This window comes from Tursiops truncatus, chromosome Y (assembly GCF_011762595.2).
Source record: "Tursiops truncatus isolate mTurTru1 chromosome Y, mTurTru1.mat.Y, whole genome shotgun sequence".
NCBI lineage: Eukaryota > Metazoa > Chordata > Mammalia > Artiodactyla > Delphinidae > Tursiops > Tursiops truncatus.
This window is the reverse complement of record NC_133428.1, coordinates 5,473,977-5,491,607: the sequence shown is the minus strand read 5'-3', so window position 1 is coordinate 5,491,607 and position 17,631 is coordinate 5,473,977. Positions and strand designations below refer to the sequence as shown.

The 17,631-nt window shown below is 50.8% G+C and overlaps 1 protein-coding gene and 1 long non-coding RNA gene across 11 annotated transcripts in view; one reads left to right on the top strand and one right to left on the bottom strand.

Annotated features, from left to right (window-relative positions):
* Positions 1-548: 548 nt before the first annotated feature.
* On the bottom strand, positions 549-9,955 carry LOC117310551 (uncharacterized). The gene is made up of 3 exons (XR_004524702.2): positions 9,762-9,955; positions 8,780-8,904; positions 549-1,473 (listed from the first exon to the last, which is right to left on the bottom strand). It is a non-coding gene; the product is annotated as an uncharacterized lncRNA (long non-coding RNA).
* A 121-nt stretch (positions 9,956-10,076) lies between these two features.
* LOC101315493 (CD99 molecule (Xg blood group)) overlaps positions 10,077-17,631 on the top strand; it is a 33,072-nt gene continuing 25,517 nt past the window's right edge. For 3 of the 10 annotated variants that reach the window (XM_073799749.1, XM_073799748.1, XM_033850193.2), the window contains exon 1: positions 10,078-10,232. In XM_073799749.1, the coding sequence (XP_073655850.1) occupies positions 10,166-10,232 (67 nt within the window). In that variant the 5' untranslated portion in view covers positions 10,078-10,165. Of the gene's footprint in view, positions 10,233-17,631 lie in introns of all 10 variants that reach the window. The other 7 variants (XM_073799750.1, XM_033850194.2, XM_033850195.2 and 4 more) reach the window with 4 other exon arrangements.

The window sequence follows — 17,631 nt, the reverse complement described above, 5'->3', positions numbered from 1 at the left end:
TAGTTTAGTTTTTCACAATTTATGGGATTTCTTTGTATTCCAATTTAAGCAATTCAACTGTAATCCAAGTATTTTAAGACAAAGGGTAAAGATATTCCCTGCCTTGATATTTGATGAAATTGTGAATTGTTGATCTTATTATTTTTTTTTTTTTTTGGTACACAGGCCTCTCACTGTTGTGGCCTCCCCCGTTGCACAGCACAGGCTCCGGAAGCGCAGGCCCAGCGGCCATGGCTCACGGGCCCAGCCACTCCGCAGCATGTGGGATCCTCCCGGACCGGGGCACGAACCCGTGTCCCCTGCATCGGCAGGTGGACTCTCAACCACTGTGCACCAGGGAAGCCCTGTAGTAGTTTTTAAATATGAAATTTCACCTTCAGAGATACTCAAATATTTATCGATCATTTTTAGGGTGTAATGGTTTTTAAATATGAAATTTCACCTTCAGAGATAGTTACTCAAATACTTGCAAATGAAGTTTTATGATGTCTGGAATTTGTTTGTAAATAATCCAGGGTGAGATGAGCAATAGATGAAACAAGACTGGCTGAGTTTACAAGCGTACACTATTCTTTTTACCTTTGAAGAAAGGAACCTCCTATTTTAAACGAGACACTGAAAACAGATTATACGGCGCACTCACAGGGGTGACAGGGAAGGAATTTGCTGAGTGGAGTTTGGCTCAGTGACGCCTTGACACATCCTAGCGAATGTAGGGCCATTAAGAAGTGGATCGTGAAGCCCATTGCTCATGGCGGGCTGAACAGAATGGTGACAACTTTCCCACGTCTGGGCCACTCCCCTCCCCGTGAACTCCAGCGCAGAAGCAACCTCAGAATACATTTCCCAGTTTCCCTTGCAGTTGGAGGAGGGGACCTGAATCCTGGGGTCTGTGACCAGATGCATCTGTTCCCAGGCTTTTCATGGGGGGCTCGAGACACAGCTGGAAGTCAGTCTCTCCAGAGGCAGAGATGGGACAGCAAGGCTGAGTTCCCGGGGCTGTGGTGCCCAGAGAAATATCCTCACAGGCCAATTTTGGGGTTTGGTTTGGGGGCATTTTCCTGTCTGCAGGGTCCGAAGGCTGCTTCTCCAGCTGAAGTCGTTTTCTGATAGTGCATAACCAACTAGTGCAAATTTAGCATCTTAAATCAACACACGTTTGTTATCTCATCGTTTCTGTTGGACCAGGAGTCCAAGCTTGGCTTAGCTGGGTTCCTGCTTCAGGGTCTGAGCAGGCAGCCATCCTGGGATAAGCTGGGCTGTATTCTCAATCAGATGCTCATCTGGGGTCAGGTCCACTTCTTGTGGTGTTTGAGGCTGTCGGTGGAATTCATCTCCCAGCAGCTGCAGGCAGGGCTGATGCTTCCGTATCTTGCTGGAAGCAGCTCTCAGGTCACCGATCCTTCTGTATCATGTGAGCTCCTCTATCTTGGTCATTTACCTCATGGCAGCTTGGTTTGCCAAAGCCAGTGACTAGAGGAGAGAGAGAGAGAGAGAGAGAGAGAGAGAATGAGAATAGAGCTTTTCTTGCTAAGAAAGCTACATCGTGTGTAATCATGGCAGGGACATCCCATCCTTTTTGCCATATTCTCTGGGTTAGAAGCACATCTCAGATCTCACCCACACCGAAGGCAAGGGGATTATACAATATTATAAACATATAAACATTTCATATCTGTGCACCCACCGGCTCTTTTAGCAATTCTGCAAATATCCAAATTCCTTTTTTTTTTTGCAACATCATTCAGAAGTCTATTCTTTGCTTGCACCTAAGAAACTGAATAGAGGACAGATCAACGGTGCAGCAGAATGACCCCAAACAACACTTGTGTCCCTTAATTATTTCTGCCTCTGACTGTCATATGTCTCTCCACCCTCCCTCACAGACACACACATAAATGATGATGTGAAGAAAGGCATGTGAGTGCAGAGAGGATATCGTTAAGAGCATGGACTCATCATTGTTTTATGGGAAAGACTGTCAGCACGGGTCTGATCTTTGTATGTATTTCCAGGGGCTGCCAAAACAAATTACCTCAAACTAGGTGTCTGAAAAACAACAGGAACTTATTTGCTCACAGTTCTGGAGACCAGAAATCTGGAATCAACAGGTCAGTGAGGCTAATTCCTTCTGGAGGTGCTGGGGGGAGAATCTGTTCCACGCTGCAACCTCCACTTCATTCAGGTGGCCTCAGAGGCCACCTGTGTCTTCAAAGAGGTCTTCTTGGACCACCTCCTGCCTAACATCCTCTATCCTCATCACCCTCTCTGCCCATCACCCTCTGTATTTGTCAGGGTTCTCCAGAGAGACAGAAAAAATAGGATATGTGGACATACGTATAAGAGAAGATTTATTATAGAAATTAGTGGTGGTCCAGTGGTAAAGAATCCACCTTCCAATGCAGGGAACGCAGGTTCTATGCCTGGTTGAGGAATTAAGATCCCACAGGCCACAGGGCAACTAATCCCGCACACCACAACTGAGCTCAAGCACCTCAACTAGAGAGCCCGCGTGCTGCAAACTACAGAGCCCACATGCTCTGGAACCCGTGCACCACAACTGCAGAGCCCACACGCTTTGGAGTCCACGTGCCACAACTAGAGAAGAGAAAACCCGCACGTCACAACTAGAGAGAAGCCCACGTGCCCCAATGAAGAGACTTTGTATCACAAAGAAAGATCCCGCATGCCTCAATGAAGATCCCGCGTGCCACAACTAAGACCCAAAGGAGCTAAATAATAAATAAATAAATAAATAAATAAATAAATAAATAAAATCATTTAAAAAAAAGAAAGAAAGAAATTGGCTCATGGCTATGGAGGCTGAGAAGTCCCATGGTCTGCTGTCTGCAAGCTGGACACCCAGGAGAGCTGGTGGTGGTGTCAGTCCAAGTCCAAAGGCCTGAGAAGATGGATGTCTTTGCTTAAGCAGAGAGGGAGCAAATTCCTCCTTCCACCATCTTGTTTTTCCATTCTAGCCCTCAGTGGGTTGGATGAGTCCCGTCCACATGGGGTGTGACCTCATTCTTTTGGTTTCCAGCTTTCTGGAAGAGTCTTAGCCAACAACTTCACACTCCTGACATGGCCTCAGATGTAAAATTGAAGCCACATGGACTTGCTTGCTGCCATCTGCTTTTCTGTGTGTACCACCAAAAATGAAGTATTTCTTATTCATGATCATTTCCAGTCAGTGGCATTTAAACAGGAAAAAATTACGGTTTTGACTGTGAAACATTTCCTGTGACTTTTGGCTACACTAGTGTTCTACTTGTGCTTTTTTTTTTTCTTTTTTTTCTTTTCCTTGATACACTCTCTTTACATTAAGAAGCACCAATATTTCAGATATAATTAAAGACTATTTCAAACACTCCTATATACATTTTTTTAGTCTCAATTTTCTAACATCGGTTCGATGACAGATAGATGAGGGAAGAAATGATTCCTACCAATGAGAAATGCTGACGATAAGAAATAAAGTTCTAGCGGGCAGGTAGCTGTGTAGGTGGGGGCTTGGAGGAGGGAAATGCTTGTGGGCTTGGCCCTGGTGACTGCCAAAGGCCAACGGGTCAGGTGCTGCCCAGGCTTGAAGATTAAAGCCTTAAGCTTGAAAGGGCACTAGAGCTGACCTGATTCAGGGTAGCGGGCTGGTGAATATACACCAGGTTGCAGATCTGTCAAGTTTGGCTGACTCCCCAAGAATAATTTAAACATCAGGAGAAAGTCTGGTGAACGTGATTCGGTGTGGCCAGGTGCTAATAACACTTATCCATCCATCCCTCCATCCATCTGACCTTCCTTCCCTCCATTCTCCCATCCTTCCATCCATCCACTCATTGATCCATCCGTCCATCCACCTACTCCCCATTCACCCATCCATCCATCCATCCACCGACTCCCCACTCACCCATCCATCCATCCATCCACCGACTCCCCACTCACCCATCCATCCATCCATCCACCTACTCCCCACTCACCCATGCATCCGTCCATCCACCTACTCCCCACTCACCCATCCATCCGTCCATCCACCTACTCCCCACCCACCCATCCATCCATCCATCCACCTACTCCCCACTCACCCATCCATCCGTCCATCCACCTACTCCCCACTCACACATCCATCCGTCCATCCACCTACTCCCCACTCACCCATCCATCCGTCCATCCACCGACTCCCCACTCACCCACCCATCCATCCATCCATCCACCTACTACCCACCCACCCATCCATCCATCCATCCACCGACTCCCCACTCACCCATCCATCCATCCATCCACCGACTCCCCACTCACCCATGCATCTGTCCATCCACCTACTCCCCACTCACCCATGCATCTGTCCATCCACCTACTCCCCACTCACCCATCCATCCGTCCATCCATCCACCGACTCCCCACTCACCCATCCATCCATCCATCCACCGACTCCCCACTCACCCATCCATCCATCCATCCACCGACTCCCCACCCACCCATCCATCCATCCATCCACCGACTCCCCACTCACCCATCCATCCATCCATCCACCGACTCCCCACTCACCCATGCATCTGTCCATCCACCTACTCCCCACTCACCCATGCATCTGTCCATCCACCTACTCCCCACTCACCCATCCATCCGTCCATCCACCTACTCCCCACTCACTCATCCTTCTGTCCATCCACCTACTCCCCACTCACCCATCCATCTGTCCATCCACCTACTCCCCACTCACCCATCCATTCGTCCATCCACCTACTACCTACACATCCATTCATCCATCCATCCACCTACTCCCCACTCATCCATTCATCCGTCCATCCACCTACTCCCCACTCACCCATCCATCCATCCATCCATCCACCTACTCCCCACTCACCCATCCATCCATCCACCCACCTACTACCCACTCACCCATCCATCCATCCAACCATCTATCCATATATCCTTCCCTCCTTGCTATCTTCCTTTCTTCCTGCCATCCATTTTGTGTACATGTGAGACTTCAAGTTGACCATCCCATACCCTTTAGCCCTTCTTCCACAGTATGGAGCTTTGATTTTATCGCGGGTGGTGATGTAGTGGACATTGTTGATGCTCCCCAAGCCTGGACACCTGACTGCCAACAGCTATGAGTGTTGGCTATTAACTGCCCCTTCTTCACAGAACGGTCCTGGCCTGAAGATGAGCCACCTTACCCTAAAGGTTATGCCCGTATACTCCCTTCCTAGGGTTGAAGGCAGTGCCTGGCCAACGACTGACGACTGGGGTGGACAGAAGCCCCTCTGGCCTCTAGGAGATACATTCCACGCTCCAGAGTGCCCGGCAGGGTCAGGGTAAGCCCCATCCCCAGCTGACACTACCTCCTTGCTCAGCTCTTGGCCCTGTCCTGGCCAGCCTCCCTAACTTTCTCCTCCCGCGAGCTCTCCCTCCATAACCCATTGGCACAAGAAGGCCCATCTCAGGTTCTGCTTCTGGGAATGCAACTCGAGCCTCCTCTTTCTCAGCGGCAGTACTTGATATTTCCTGCCAACTCCAGGAGGGCACTCTGCTCATATATTTTCTGGACTTCAGGCTTCCCGTGGTCCTTCTGTCTGTTCTCACTGCTTCCACGTCCACGGGTGAGAGGGGAGGTCAGACTCCATCCTATTAAATTGCCATCATATTTCCAGGACCTCCTTCCTGAACTAGGTCACACTCTAGGGCGTTCTCCAAATTTCCACTCTTACAATTTTCAAATACATTTACCTCCTATTCAAAAATAATGCAGTGCAGAAAATTTAGAAAACGCAGACACCAAAACATCCCTCATAATCTAAGAACTAATCCCTACTAAAGGTTTAGTGTGTTTGCTGCTATTCACTTTCACTTGTTTATAGAGAGTTTCTATAGAACTTGCATTGGCTTAGGCTGTGCCTTTAAGATTTACGAGTATCTGCAAATCATTAAACGTTCTTCTACGATGCTTTCAAATGGCTGCGGAGTTTCCCAGTACACACTGATTTCCTGTAGTGCCTATAGTTGTTTTCTGTTGTGTTTGTTTTTACTATTTTTCTGTTGTAAAGAATATTCTTGATGGATGGAGGTGGTTATGGACTGAATGTGTGCGTGTTCCCGAAAATTCACATGCAGAAGCCCTGATTCCTGAGGTGATGGTGTTAGGATTTTAGGAGGTGATTACGGTTAGATGAGGTCATGAGGATGGGGTCCCTGTGATGGGATTAGTGTCCTTATAAGAAGAGGAAGAGACACCAGAGCTGTCTCCCCGTCATGTGAGGACACAGCAAGAAGGTGGCATCTGTAAGCCAGGAAGAGAGGCTGGCCAGGAACTAATCTGCCCATGCCATGATCTCAGACTCCCAGCCTCCAGGACTGTGAGAAATAATGTCTGTTGTTTAAGCCACGTGTGAGCGTGTGTTTTAGAGGAAATATATACATATGCATGAATATCTGGCTTGGAGAGCAGGTTAGGAAGGGACCAAAGTCAGATGCATTAACAGTTAAAAACTGAAGAGATAGACGAGGTCCCAGCTTAAGACGGGGAGTCACCAAGGGTAACACTGAAACACAGAATTGCCCTTTGCATCCATCAAAAATGGTCCAACCTTGGTCACGTCCTGTGGTTCAGCCAGCATAATGCACGTGTTACTGAACCAGGTTTGCTTGCCTGACACCGAGCAAGCCAAACGCTGTGATGCTGGGGTCTGCAGCAGAGAGAAAGGGCTTATTCACGAGGCAGCCAGGTGGGAAGACAGGAGAAGAAACCGCACATTGGCCTCCCTGAAGGTGAAGGGCTTAGGGTATCTATGGGGCAAAGCTGAGGTGTGGGGAGTGTGTGGAAAGGTGACTGAAGATAAGAAAAAAATGTGTGATCACATCGGTCAGAATGGACAACAGTAAAAAGTCTACAAATAATAAATTCTGGAGAGGGTGTGGAGAAGAGGGGACCCTCCTACACTGTTGGTGGGAATGTAAATTGATACAGCCACTATGGAGAACAGGATGGAGGTTCCTCAGAAAACTGAAAATAGAGCTACCATATGATCCAGCAATCCCGTTACTGGGTGTATATCCAGATAAAACTCTTAATTCAAAAAGATACATGCACCCCAGTGTTCATAGCAGCACTATTTACAATAGCCAAGACATGGAAGCAATGTAAATGTCCATCAACAGATGGATGGATAAAGAAGATGTGGTACATATACACAATGGAATATTACTCAGCCATGAAAAAGAATGCAATCACGCCATTTACAGCAACACAGATGGACCTAGAGATGATCATACCAAGTGAAGTAAGTCAGAGAAAGACACGTACCATATGATGTCACTTATACGTGGAATCTAAAATTTTGTGTTCTAAAACACAAAAGAACTTAATTACAAAACAGAAACAGACTCACAGGCATAGAGAACAGACTTGTGGTTGCCAAGGGGGAGGGGGGGTGGGGGAGGGATGGATTGGGAGTTTGGGGTCAGCAGATGCAAACTAATACATATAGCATGGATAAACAACAAGGTCCTACTGCAGAGCACAGGGAACTGTATTCACTGTCCTGTGATAAACTATCATGGAAAAGAATATTAAAAAAAGAATGTGTGTGTGTGTGTGTGTGTGTGTGTATCTATTTATGTATAACTGAGTCACTTTGCTGGACAGCAGAGACTAGCAAAACACTGTAAATCAACTATACTTAAATTTAAAAAAAATTTTTAAAAAAAAGTGAGTTGATCGTCACTCTGAGAAGGTGCAACTAAGGTCCAGGCTTCTTCATGGGACCATTGTTCAGAAAATGTTGGCATTAGCTTGTTCTGAAGGTTGGGTTTTTGGCCCTGGGATGTGAAAATGTCATCAAGTGGACTCTCAGAAATGCCCCGTTGGAGGGTCTGTGGTGTTGACCAGTCGTACCTGGCCTGAGCTCAAACTGGACACAGCTGAACCCAAGTTCCTGAAAAATAACTCTGGCAAACATCTAACAGTTTTTTTTTGTTTTTCTTTTTTTGTTTGTTTGTTTTTTTTTTTGGCAAACATCTAACAGTTTAGGCTCTGTGATGCTTGGGGAGCGTGTGAGGCTTTTTGTTTTCTGGGTTTTTTTTTTTTTGGTAGCAACAATTGAAGTGATCAGTGAAGGCAGGTTCCAAGTTCATCATGTATTAAGCACGTTACAGTTTAACGCATCTCACTGATGACTCCCCTGGGTTCCCCACTCGGAGCAAGAAGCCTGCTCCCAAAATGCGTTCTATCCAGCTCCCAGTCCAGCTTATGGACTTCACATGGGCTCTGTGGTGTTTGGATACAAGGGAGGAAGCTTTTTCAGGTAATTTAATTTTCATTCTGGAAGTTAGAGCTTTCTGAAGCCAAAGCATCTGCATGATGTTATGGAAATTTTTATTTTGAACTAAGGAAGGCAGCGCTTAAAAAAAAAAGAAGAGAAGTAGCCGAAAGTCATCTATTAAATTACAGAAGCCTTCAGAATGCCTCCCTGTAGGGACATAAATCTAAAACCTCCAGCCCTGGCATTCAGAGAGCAATGGTGCCTGAGGTTATGGCTGATGATGGGGACTCAGCCCCTCGGTGACCAAAGGCACACAGCCTCCAGAAGCTTCTAAAAAGAGAAAAGTGTCAGCCGTGGTCCAGCTCAATTGTTGGAGGCTGGAGATTTGCCAGGTAGGACCTTTCTTTTGAAGGTAATTGGGGTGAGCTGAAAAGTTCCCAGGGAAGGGTCTTTGGAATTTGACCTTGGCAGGAAGCACATGGTTTCTTTATCTATGCTTCTTTCAGAGGCTGGCTTACCTCAAGGTGCCAAAATGGCTGCAGCAGCTCCAACATCCCCTTCCTCCCTCAGAAGTGCCCTGGACGTCCTCTTGTTTACAACTGACCAGGGTCCATATGTCCTCTATTGGCCCCAAGACTGTGGTCTGGAAAAGGGAAAGTGGTAATTGGCAGAGTCAAGGCTGAAAAGCGAGGGGTAGAAAAACATATAGAGAGAAATTTCCCTGGAGGTATGGGGCTCTCTGGCTGAGTGGTCAACCCAGGTTAGCTACAAGAAGGGACACTTCAAAGACGGTTTTTTTGGTTTTTGTTTTCGCCCGAAAATGATTACATTACCTTCCTGCCTGTAGTCTACAATCATGTGTTGGGGTTTCAGTTGGCCGAGAAAAAGAACCACCTTGTCCCTGGGTACAGGTGTGTTTGTTCAGATTGCTGGTCTTGTAAGATAAGCAGTCTGGGGGCCCTGGGGTGTGGGTCCAGGCACCTCTGGCCAGATGTGTGTCTGACCCAGTGGGTACACGTGTCCGTTGTGTATGGCGGCAGATGGCGGCGGAAGGACAGGTGTCAGGAGGGCAGGGAGGAGGGGCCCTGAGTCATCCCGGGAGCCGGAGGGGTGTGATGGGTAAGACCTGGCCCTGGGTAGGGTCGGGAGGGTAGAATCCCGGAATGTGACTCAGGGCTATTTCTGTCTGACACCTTCGTTCCAGTGTCCTGAAGGAACACGGATAGAATTTTAAGCTAATACCTTAATTTAAAAAATATTGTAAGCCCGGGACAGGGAAGGGCACCCACATTGCAGCTGTGGCTTGTGACTGTCGCCAGAGATGCCTCTCCCCCCACCAACCTGGGCGCCAGCTGCTTCGGATGGGGGAGGGGAGACATGTCCCACCCCTCCCCACCTCCGGCTCGGCGGGGAGACGCTTCCGGAGCCCGGAGGCTCCTGCAAAGGAGGTCCTTGGTCAGGCTGGGAAGTAAGGGCGGCCCTGCGCCCGGAAACCCCTACCCGTGCTCTGCGCTCTGCTACTCCAGACTGGACTTTGGGGACCGCGGGCTGTTGCACCCGAGGCAGGGGGTCCACTCTTAGCAGACCCCGGAGCGGGGGCTTCACTCCGTTGTCTAGAGAGGCCGCCCGGGGGGGGTCCCCGTTAAAGAGGGGTGGGAGGGTGGAGACGCGGCCCTCCACTTTGGGAGCAGGAGAGACTGGCCTCGCCCCGCCTCCCGAGCGCGTGCCCTGCCCCTGCGGCTCCCTGTGGCCCAGGGGTGGGGCGGCCGCCAGCGGGGAGGGCTGAGGCCGGGGCGGGGCGACCGCGCTGCACCCTGACCCGGCCCCGCCCCGGGGGTGTCCCTCCCGCCGCCACCGTCCTCGCGCCACTCCCGGGACAGACACTGTGCGTCGCGGGGCGCACCATGGCGCGCCGGGCGGCCCTCGCGCTGCTGCTGTTCGGCCTGCTTGGCACCCAGGTGCCCACCCGGGGTGAGTGAGAGGCGGCCGGTGGGGCTCACGGGGGCGCGGGCCTGGCTTGGGGACCCGCGTCGGGGCCCCAGGGAAGGGCCATGGGAGGGGGTCGAACCTTGGGGGACGGACGCTCCGTGTGGGGTGGACATACTTCGGGGGGCATAGTGCGTAGGACACGTAGTTTGGGGGTCGCACTGGGGAAGCATGCACCTCGGGGGCGCGCTGTGCGGGGCCTACACACGTTGGGGGACGCATGGCGAGGGACGTATTTTGGGGGCGCACTGTGTGTGTGGGGGGGTGGCGCGTGGAGGGCGACGCGCCGGGGAGCCCTGAGCCGTCCTTCCCGCCTAGAGGGACCCGCTGTGCCAACGGGTGGCCAACGGCCCAAGGAGGCGGCCTTACCCTTTCCTCCCCGCTTTCTTCCCGGGCGCCTTTGCACTCACTCCGCAGGCGGAATGTCAGCGTTTGTTTTCACATTCACAGACTCTTAAAAGTTGGAAGGCCCCTGGGTGGGGCGGTGGCCCCCGAGTCCCCTCTCCCTCCTCCTCCCCCCGGGGTTCCCTTCAGTTCCCGGGCGCGGGTGTGCGCCTCTGCGGCCGCCCCGCGCCCCGGCCAGAGCGCTGGCAGGGCCCGGGGACCGCGTCTTTGTTCAGGCGCTCGGTGGCCGCCTCCGGGCGCCACGCCCTGCGGCCCGGGACTAAATTTGGACTCGGCCGGGGAGCCTGAAACCCGGGAAAGGGGGAGGAAGCCAGGAAAAACTCGGGGCTCTAGAAACGCTCAGCAGCTCTTGCGGTGTCCGGGCCGCGGGGACTTTTGGCGAGCGCGCGGTCGGGTGCAGAACGACGCCGCCAAGGGACACGTGTTCTCAGCCGATCGTCCGTGTGTCCGAGTAGATAATTCGGAAAACCGCACCCAAAAAAGTGTCAGGAGAAGGACAGGACGCCCGGGACGCCCACACTCCCCAGCCAACCTGGCCTGTTTCTGGTTCTTGCCTGCGTTTTTCTGTCTTTCTCCTTTTAAAATGGAAGTTGAGATCCAGTTTTCCTGTCTCTCTCTTCTTTGAAAAGGAAAGTTGGGATCCTGCTGGGCGTGGCATAAAAAACGGGTTTCTCCGACTAACGGTTGTTTTCTGTCCTTACGTGGTTATTTTTAAGTGCACAGCCACTAGGGCAGTGTCTTTTCAGGAGTGGTCTGGTCGGTGGAGGACACGTTTTAGGAACCAGACACAGGACAGAGAAGGCCCGGTGTTTACCTGGAAATTTCCAGCTCAGCGCTAGAGGTTGAATGTTGAGCCCTGGTCCCCCGCCTGAGTTTTAGTTTGGGGAGGATTTGCTAATCGATGTCTGCATTTTTAAAATGTGTGCCACGTATTCTAGAAGTTGTGTGTTCGTTGCAGGCTTTAGAACCAATTCAGCCTGATCCACGGGAAACTCTTGGAATAGTTTACAGCTTGGTGGGGAGGGCCTGGGATGGGTTTCCTGTTTCTCTGTTTCCTGCCCTAAATCCCACCTAGCTGCCTCCCCACAGAGTTCTTCATTAGTTGTTGTTGTTTTTTTTTTTTTCCTGCCGTGTGGTTGAGTCCCACCTGCTCATGAGACTTTTTCGTGCACCCCCCTGGCTACACCTTCATTCATGTTTCGTGAGTTAATTGCCCTCTGAGCCCTTAACTGTGTGCCTCGCCCCAGGGAGATGGATCACAAGGGGTTCTGGTCGCCCAGGAAGGTACCATCTGCTGGGGGAAGGGAAACATCTCACCAGGCAGATAGGACACAGGGCCGAAGAATGGTGACAGTCCCACAGTTCAAGGACTCAGGGGTGGGGAACACAGCCTTGGCCAGTGTGAGGGTGTGGCTGAGTTGGAAGCTGTCTCTGGTGACAGTTGTTTTTCGTGTGTTTGTTTTTTAACAGGTTTCACGTACAGGTTGTATTCTACCCTGTATATAAAATGTGTAATTTTTAGAAGAAACCCAGAGCACCGTTAGCCTGGAATTGCCTGACTTCCATGCAGGTTGCTTCCAGCTACTCGGGGTTGGTTGATGCTTTCAGCCAGCAGATGTTGGGGCTTGAATGGCAGGGGGATGGGAGGGGAGCACAGAGCAGCGCGGGGGTGGAGAGCCAGCCTCGCCCCGAAAGAACAGAGGGAGAACAGAGCCTTGATACGTGCTGATCTCTTGGAGGGCGCCTCCCCCGCCCCTGCCTGATCCTTCTGGGGTCCGAGGCAGGGAACGGACTGTTCCTAAGATACAAATGGGGTTTTATCAGGAAAGTTTGCTTTTGAGTTGCTGAAGTTCAGAACACACTTCCCTCTAGAAATCGGGGTTTGGCTTCGTTTCCATTCTGGCTACAGAAGTCCATTGAGTCAGGGGTAGATCTTCATCGGGATGCAGGTAGCACTGGCCTGGTTTCTGAGGCCTTGGGACCCAGGGCTCTTGTGTTCCCAGGTTTTTCTGGAAACCCCCGTGGGACGGCGTGGGGTGGAGAGACGCAGGGGCCCTAGAAGGCAAGAGGCAGCTTCGACTTTCAATGGAGCCCTGCTTCCTCCCGCCACCAGGGACACTTGGCCATGCCTGGAAACGTTTGTGATTGTCTCAACTGTAGGGGGCTGTCTCAACCAGGGCTGCTGGTCCACAGCCCGCAGTGCCCAGGACGCCCCGTATTAGTCACCCAGCCCCAATGTCAGTCGTGCTGAGGCTGAGAAACCCTGACCGAGCCTGGAGACTTAATATCAATCATTTATCTATGTATCCATCCATCCGTCCGTCCATCCATTTGCCTACCTGTGGCTGTGGTTTGCAACCTGGGATGACTTGGTCCCCCAGGGGGACATATGACAATGTCTGGGGACGTTTCTGGTTGTCACACTGCGGGGAGGGGCTGCTCCTGGCACCTGGTGGGTGGAGACCAGGGAAGCTGCTGCACACCCCGCAGTGCCCAGGACGCCCCACGTCAGAGGGTCCTCCAGCCCCAATGTCAGTCGTGCTGAGGCTGAGACACCCAGGGATTTGTGTCACACGTTCCAGGTTGCTGGTGGCTGGGGGTTTGGTTTCCGTAGTCTTCCTCCAGGTAGGACACTCACATCCCGGGCTTTAGAACTCCTGGCACCTGGGCGACCTAAGGGCGGACCGGGTGGGAAATGGGTCCAGTAAGGTGCTGACTCCAGGACCCCACGCTCCATGCCAGCCTCTGCACAGTAGCCAGTGCCGTTCGAAAATCCAGAAACGCCTATAGGGAAAGCGACACTTCCGGGGCAACTGCTGGGTTTCCGGGGATTCCCTCCTCATCCCCGCCCGAGCAGGTGTGGCTTCTCCGGCTTCCCGTCCGGCTATTCCTGTTTCTGCCTGCCACGCAGAGAAAGTGAGTTTCATTGTCCTGCCTGCGTGTTCGGCTCTGATAAAAAGTTAATTGCGTGTTATTTCCTTTAGGGCTTTGGCTTTTTCTTCATTCTCAGTTTATGATGGTTCAACTCCCCCCCCCTTTTTTTTTCCATCTGGAGATATTAAAATATTTGATTTTGGGGGGCGGTTTCTTCATGGGGGGAGATGCACTTTTCTTCATGTGGGTGATATGCTGAGTGTTCGGAAAAAGAATGCAGGTGGTCGAGTAGTTATATCCATCCGACGTGTAGGAGGCAGGGTTTTCACGGATGAAATGTGGAATTTTTTCCAGCTGAGGTTTTCCTCCCAAAGGAGACTGACTACCACACACATGGAGCCCATGTGTTTGTTCCTACTGAGATTTTCCAATCACGGTGGCTTCTTTTAGGGAGAAAAGAATCCCATGCTTGTGTATGACTTACAGACGGGGTTAGAAAGAAGACGGAGGTTGTCTTGGGGTGAGGTGTCGACTCATTCAGCGTCCTGGCTTTCCACAGAATCCTTCAGACACCCAGCTGTTGGAGGACGCCCAGCCCTGGTGGCAGCTGGGGAGACACATCTGGCACAAGACATCTCACCGAGTCCCCATGTGGTTTGTTCTGACACCCGGGTGTCCGTCCCATGTAAATCAGCGGAGATTGCCCTTTGATCTCCTTTGCCAGTTCTCAGGGTTAACGATGGAGTGTGTGTTTACAGATCTCCGAAAGTCCTTTTGGGGGGATACAGTGGTTTTGGAAGTGTTTTCTGCAGACAGAGGGGTGTGTTCTAACCCTCAGAGGATGACACATACTTGAAAATGAACTACCCGCAAGCACTGTTATCAACATGGGTTTCGTGATACAAGTCACGGCAGCCCCTTCGTGGCGGTAGTGTTTACCAGAGCGTCTCTGGTGGAACAGGGAAGGTGTTGTTGGGGAATTAGAATTCAACCCAACATCAACCCAGAAAGCCTCTCTGCCACGGTAAAAGGGAAAGAAACCCATTTTATGACTGAGTGAGCGTGACGCCAGGATGTGACATGCATCCCAGGTGACCCACTAAGGCCGCAAAGACGCACTTTTAAAAGTAGCTAAGTAAATGTCACCCGTTCTATACAGGTCATCAAAACAGGCTCCTTTAGCCACTGAAAATATTTACCCACCTTGGAAAAGGACAGAGAAAGATCTTCTGGAAGCAAAGGGCGAGGGAAGAGAAGTCTCTTCCTTTGTTTCCACCAGGGCTTTTATTTTTAATTTACAGTCCCTTCCAACCTTATAGGACAAAGACCCACATCACACACACACACACACACACACATGCACACAGACACACACATGCACACAGACACACACACACACACACACACATACACACATAGACACTTCAATCACAGTCAACAGCCGTGAATATTCTGTTATATGTGTCCTTCTGGGACAATGGCCAGGTTGTGTAGGATACACAAATGGTTGGTCTTAGGAGATGCTGCCGTATTGCTTCTGATTTTGGCTTTATCCTCCCAGGGAGTTCTGGTTGCCCACCCAACACTACATGTTCTTTTTTTGTTCGTGCCTAATCTCTTGCGTGAAAGAGGTTAACTAACCAAAATTCCTATGTGTATTGACCTAATTAATAGGACAGGCACACCTCAGAGAGATTGCGGGTTCGGTTCCAGACCACCCCAGTAAAAGCAAGTCACATGAATTTTTTGGTTTCCCAGTGTATGTGAAAGTCATGTTTACATTAGACTGTAGTCTGTCGAATGTGCAGTGACATTATGTCTTAAAAAAAAAACAATGGGGCTTCCCTGGTGGCGCAGTGGTTGAGAGTCCGCCTGCCGATGCAGGGGACACGGCTTCGTGCCCCCGTCCGGGAAGATCCCACATGCCACGGAGCGGCTGGACCCGTGAGCCATGGCCGCTGAGCCTGCGCGTCCAGAGCCTGTGCTCCGCAACGGGAGAGGCCACAACAGTGAGAGGCCCGCGTACCGCAAAAAAAACCGAAAACAAAACAATGAACATGGCTTAATTGAAAAATACTTTATTTCTAAAAAATGCTAACCATCCTCTGAGCCTTCGGAGAGTTGTAGTAGTAACATCAAAGATCACTGATCAAAGGTCACCGTCACACACGTATCATAATGCAAAAGTTTGAACGATTGCGAGAATTACAAAATGTGACACAGAGAAATGAAGTGAACAAAAGTTGTTGGAAAAGTGGCACCAATAAATTTGGTCGAAACAGGGTTGCCCCAAACCCTCAGTTTGTAAAAAACATAGTAAAGCTAAATGCAATAAAATGAGGTCTGCCTGTGTCTTTCACATCTGCATCTGTATCTGTCCACATAGGGACACAGGAGTTCCTTTTTTTTTGTTTGTTTGTATTCTTCGCCTAATTCTTTTTTTAAAAATTAATTAATTAATTTATGGTTGTGTTGGGTCTTCGTTGCTGCACGTGGGCTTTCTCTAGATGCAGAGAGCGGGGGCTACTCTTCATTGCGGTGCACGGGCTTCTCATTGCGGTGGCTTCTCTTGTTGCCGAGCGCAGACTCTAGGCGCGTGGGCTTCAGTAGTTGTGGCACGCAGGCTCAGTAGTTGTGGCTTGCGGGCTCTAGAGTGCAGCCTCAGTAGTTGTGGCGCACGGGCTTAGCTGCTCCGCGGCATGTGGGATCTTCCCGGACCAGGGCTCGAACCCGTGTCCCCTGCATTGGCAGGCGGATTCTTAACCACTGCGCCACCAGGGAAGCCCCTCTTCGCCTAATTCTTATGGCACTTTTGGGAGTCGGTACACGGCTGTGTTAGTTTCAGCTTTGTCTTGAATGACTCGGTGTGGCCACCGTCTCGCTACTCGTATTATTTTTTAAAAATCCCGTAAACAGAAAACCAGAAACTTCTTTTTTTTTTTTCTCCCCCTAGAGTTAGATACAAGCTCTCTAAGTGGTGTTTTTCCAGTGGCGATTAGGGACCCTTGGACAGGCTGGGAATGTAGTGCACGTCCAGCAGCGTTGAAACAAGGAAGATCAAATAGATTAGAGTAGAAAACACCAGCATACTTTACCCACGCTTTGCTAAGTAAGCATCGGTGTGGCTTCGGTGCCAGTTCAGCTGTCTGGGTGGACTGGGCCATGTCGTAAAATGTCTTTATTTCCGCAGAAGGCAGGCGGGGGCGTTTGAAACCCATTGCAGATCTGAACCCCTTTTCCATCGCTCTTGCTTTCTGCACTTGGACATTTTTGATAGAATCCCTCTGTTTTCAAAAAGGGCCATAAAGCCGCAGGGCATCAGCAACTTTTCAAAGAGCCAAGTAATGACTCCCAAGGGTGCTTTTGAGAAGGAAAAAAAAGAGAGAGAGAGAGAGAATTCATTTTCATTGCTGCCTGTTCACCGCCCTTCGTGAGAAGGCAAAGAGCCAGACCTGTTGTATTCCGGGACTTGGAAGGCATTCGTCATCCGCAGACAATGCAGCCAGCGAATTCCGGCTGTTTCTGTTTGTGCATCCGCAGGGCGTTCCACCCTCCCCTCCCCCCTCCCCTCCCCTCCCCCCTCCCCTCCCCACCCCCTCCCCTCCCCACCCCCTCCCCTCCCCACCCCTCCCCTCCCCTCCCCTCCCCTCCCCCTCCCCTCCCCTCCCCCTCCCCTCCCCTCCCCCCTCCCCCCTCCCTCCCCTCCCCCCCTCCCCCCCCTCCCCCCTCCCCCTCCCCTCCCCTCCCCCCTCCCCTCCCCTCCCCCCCTCCCCCCTCCCTCCCCTCCCCCCTCCCCCCCCTCCCCCCTCCCCCTCCCCCTGCCCTGACTCGACTCCATGCTGAGGAATTAACTAAAGACTAGTGGCCTGGACAGGTGTGATTGATGATTGATTGGTGCATGGATGATAGATAGACAGATCATAGGTTTATAGAGGATGGATGGATAGACAGACAGATGGTGGAAGATAGATAATGGATAGATGATAGATAGACACAGGATAGATGGAGAGATGTCAAAAGATAGATGATGCATGGATGAATGGATGGATAAAAGATGATAGATAGATATGACAGATTAGATAGAAGATAGATAGATAGATAGATG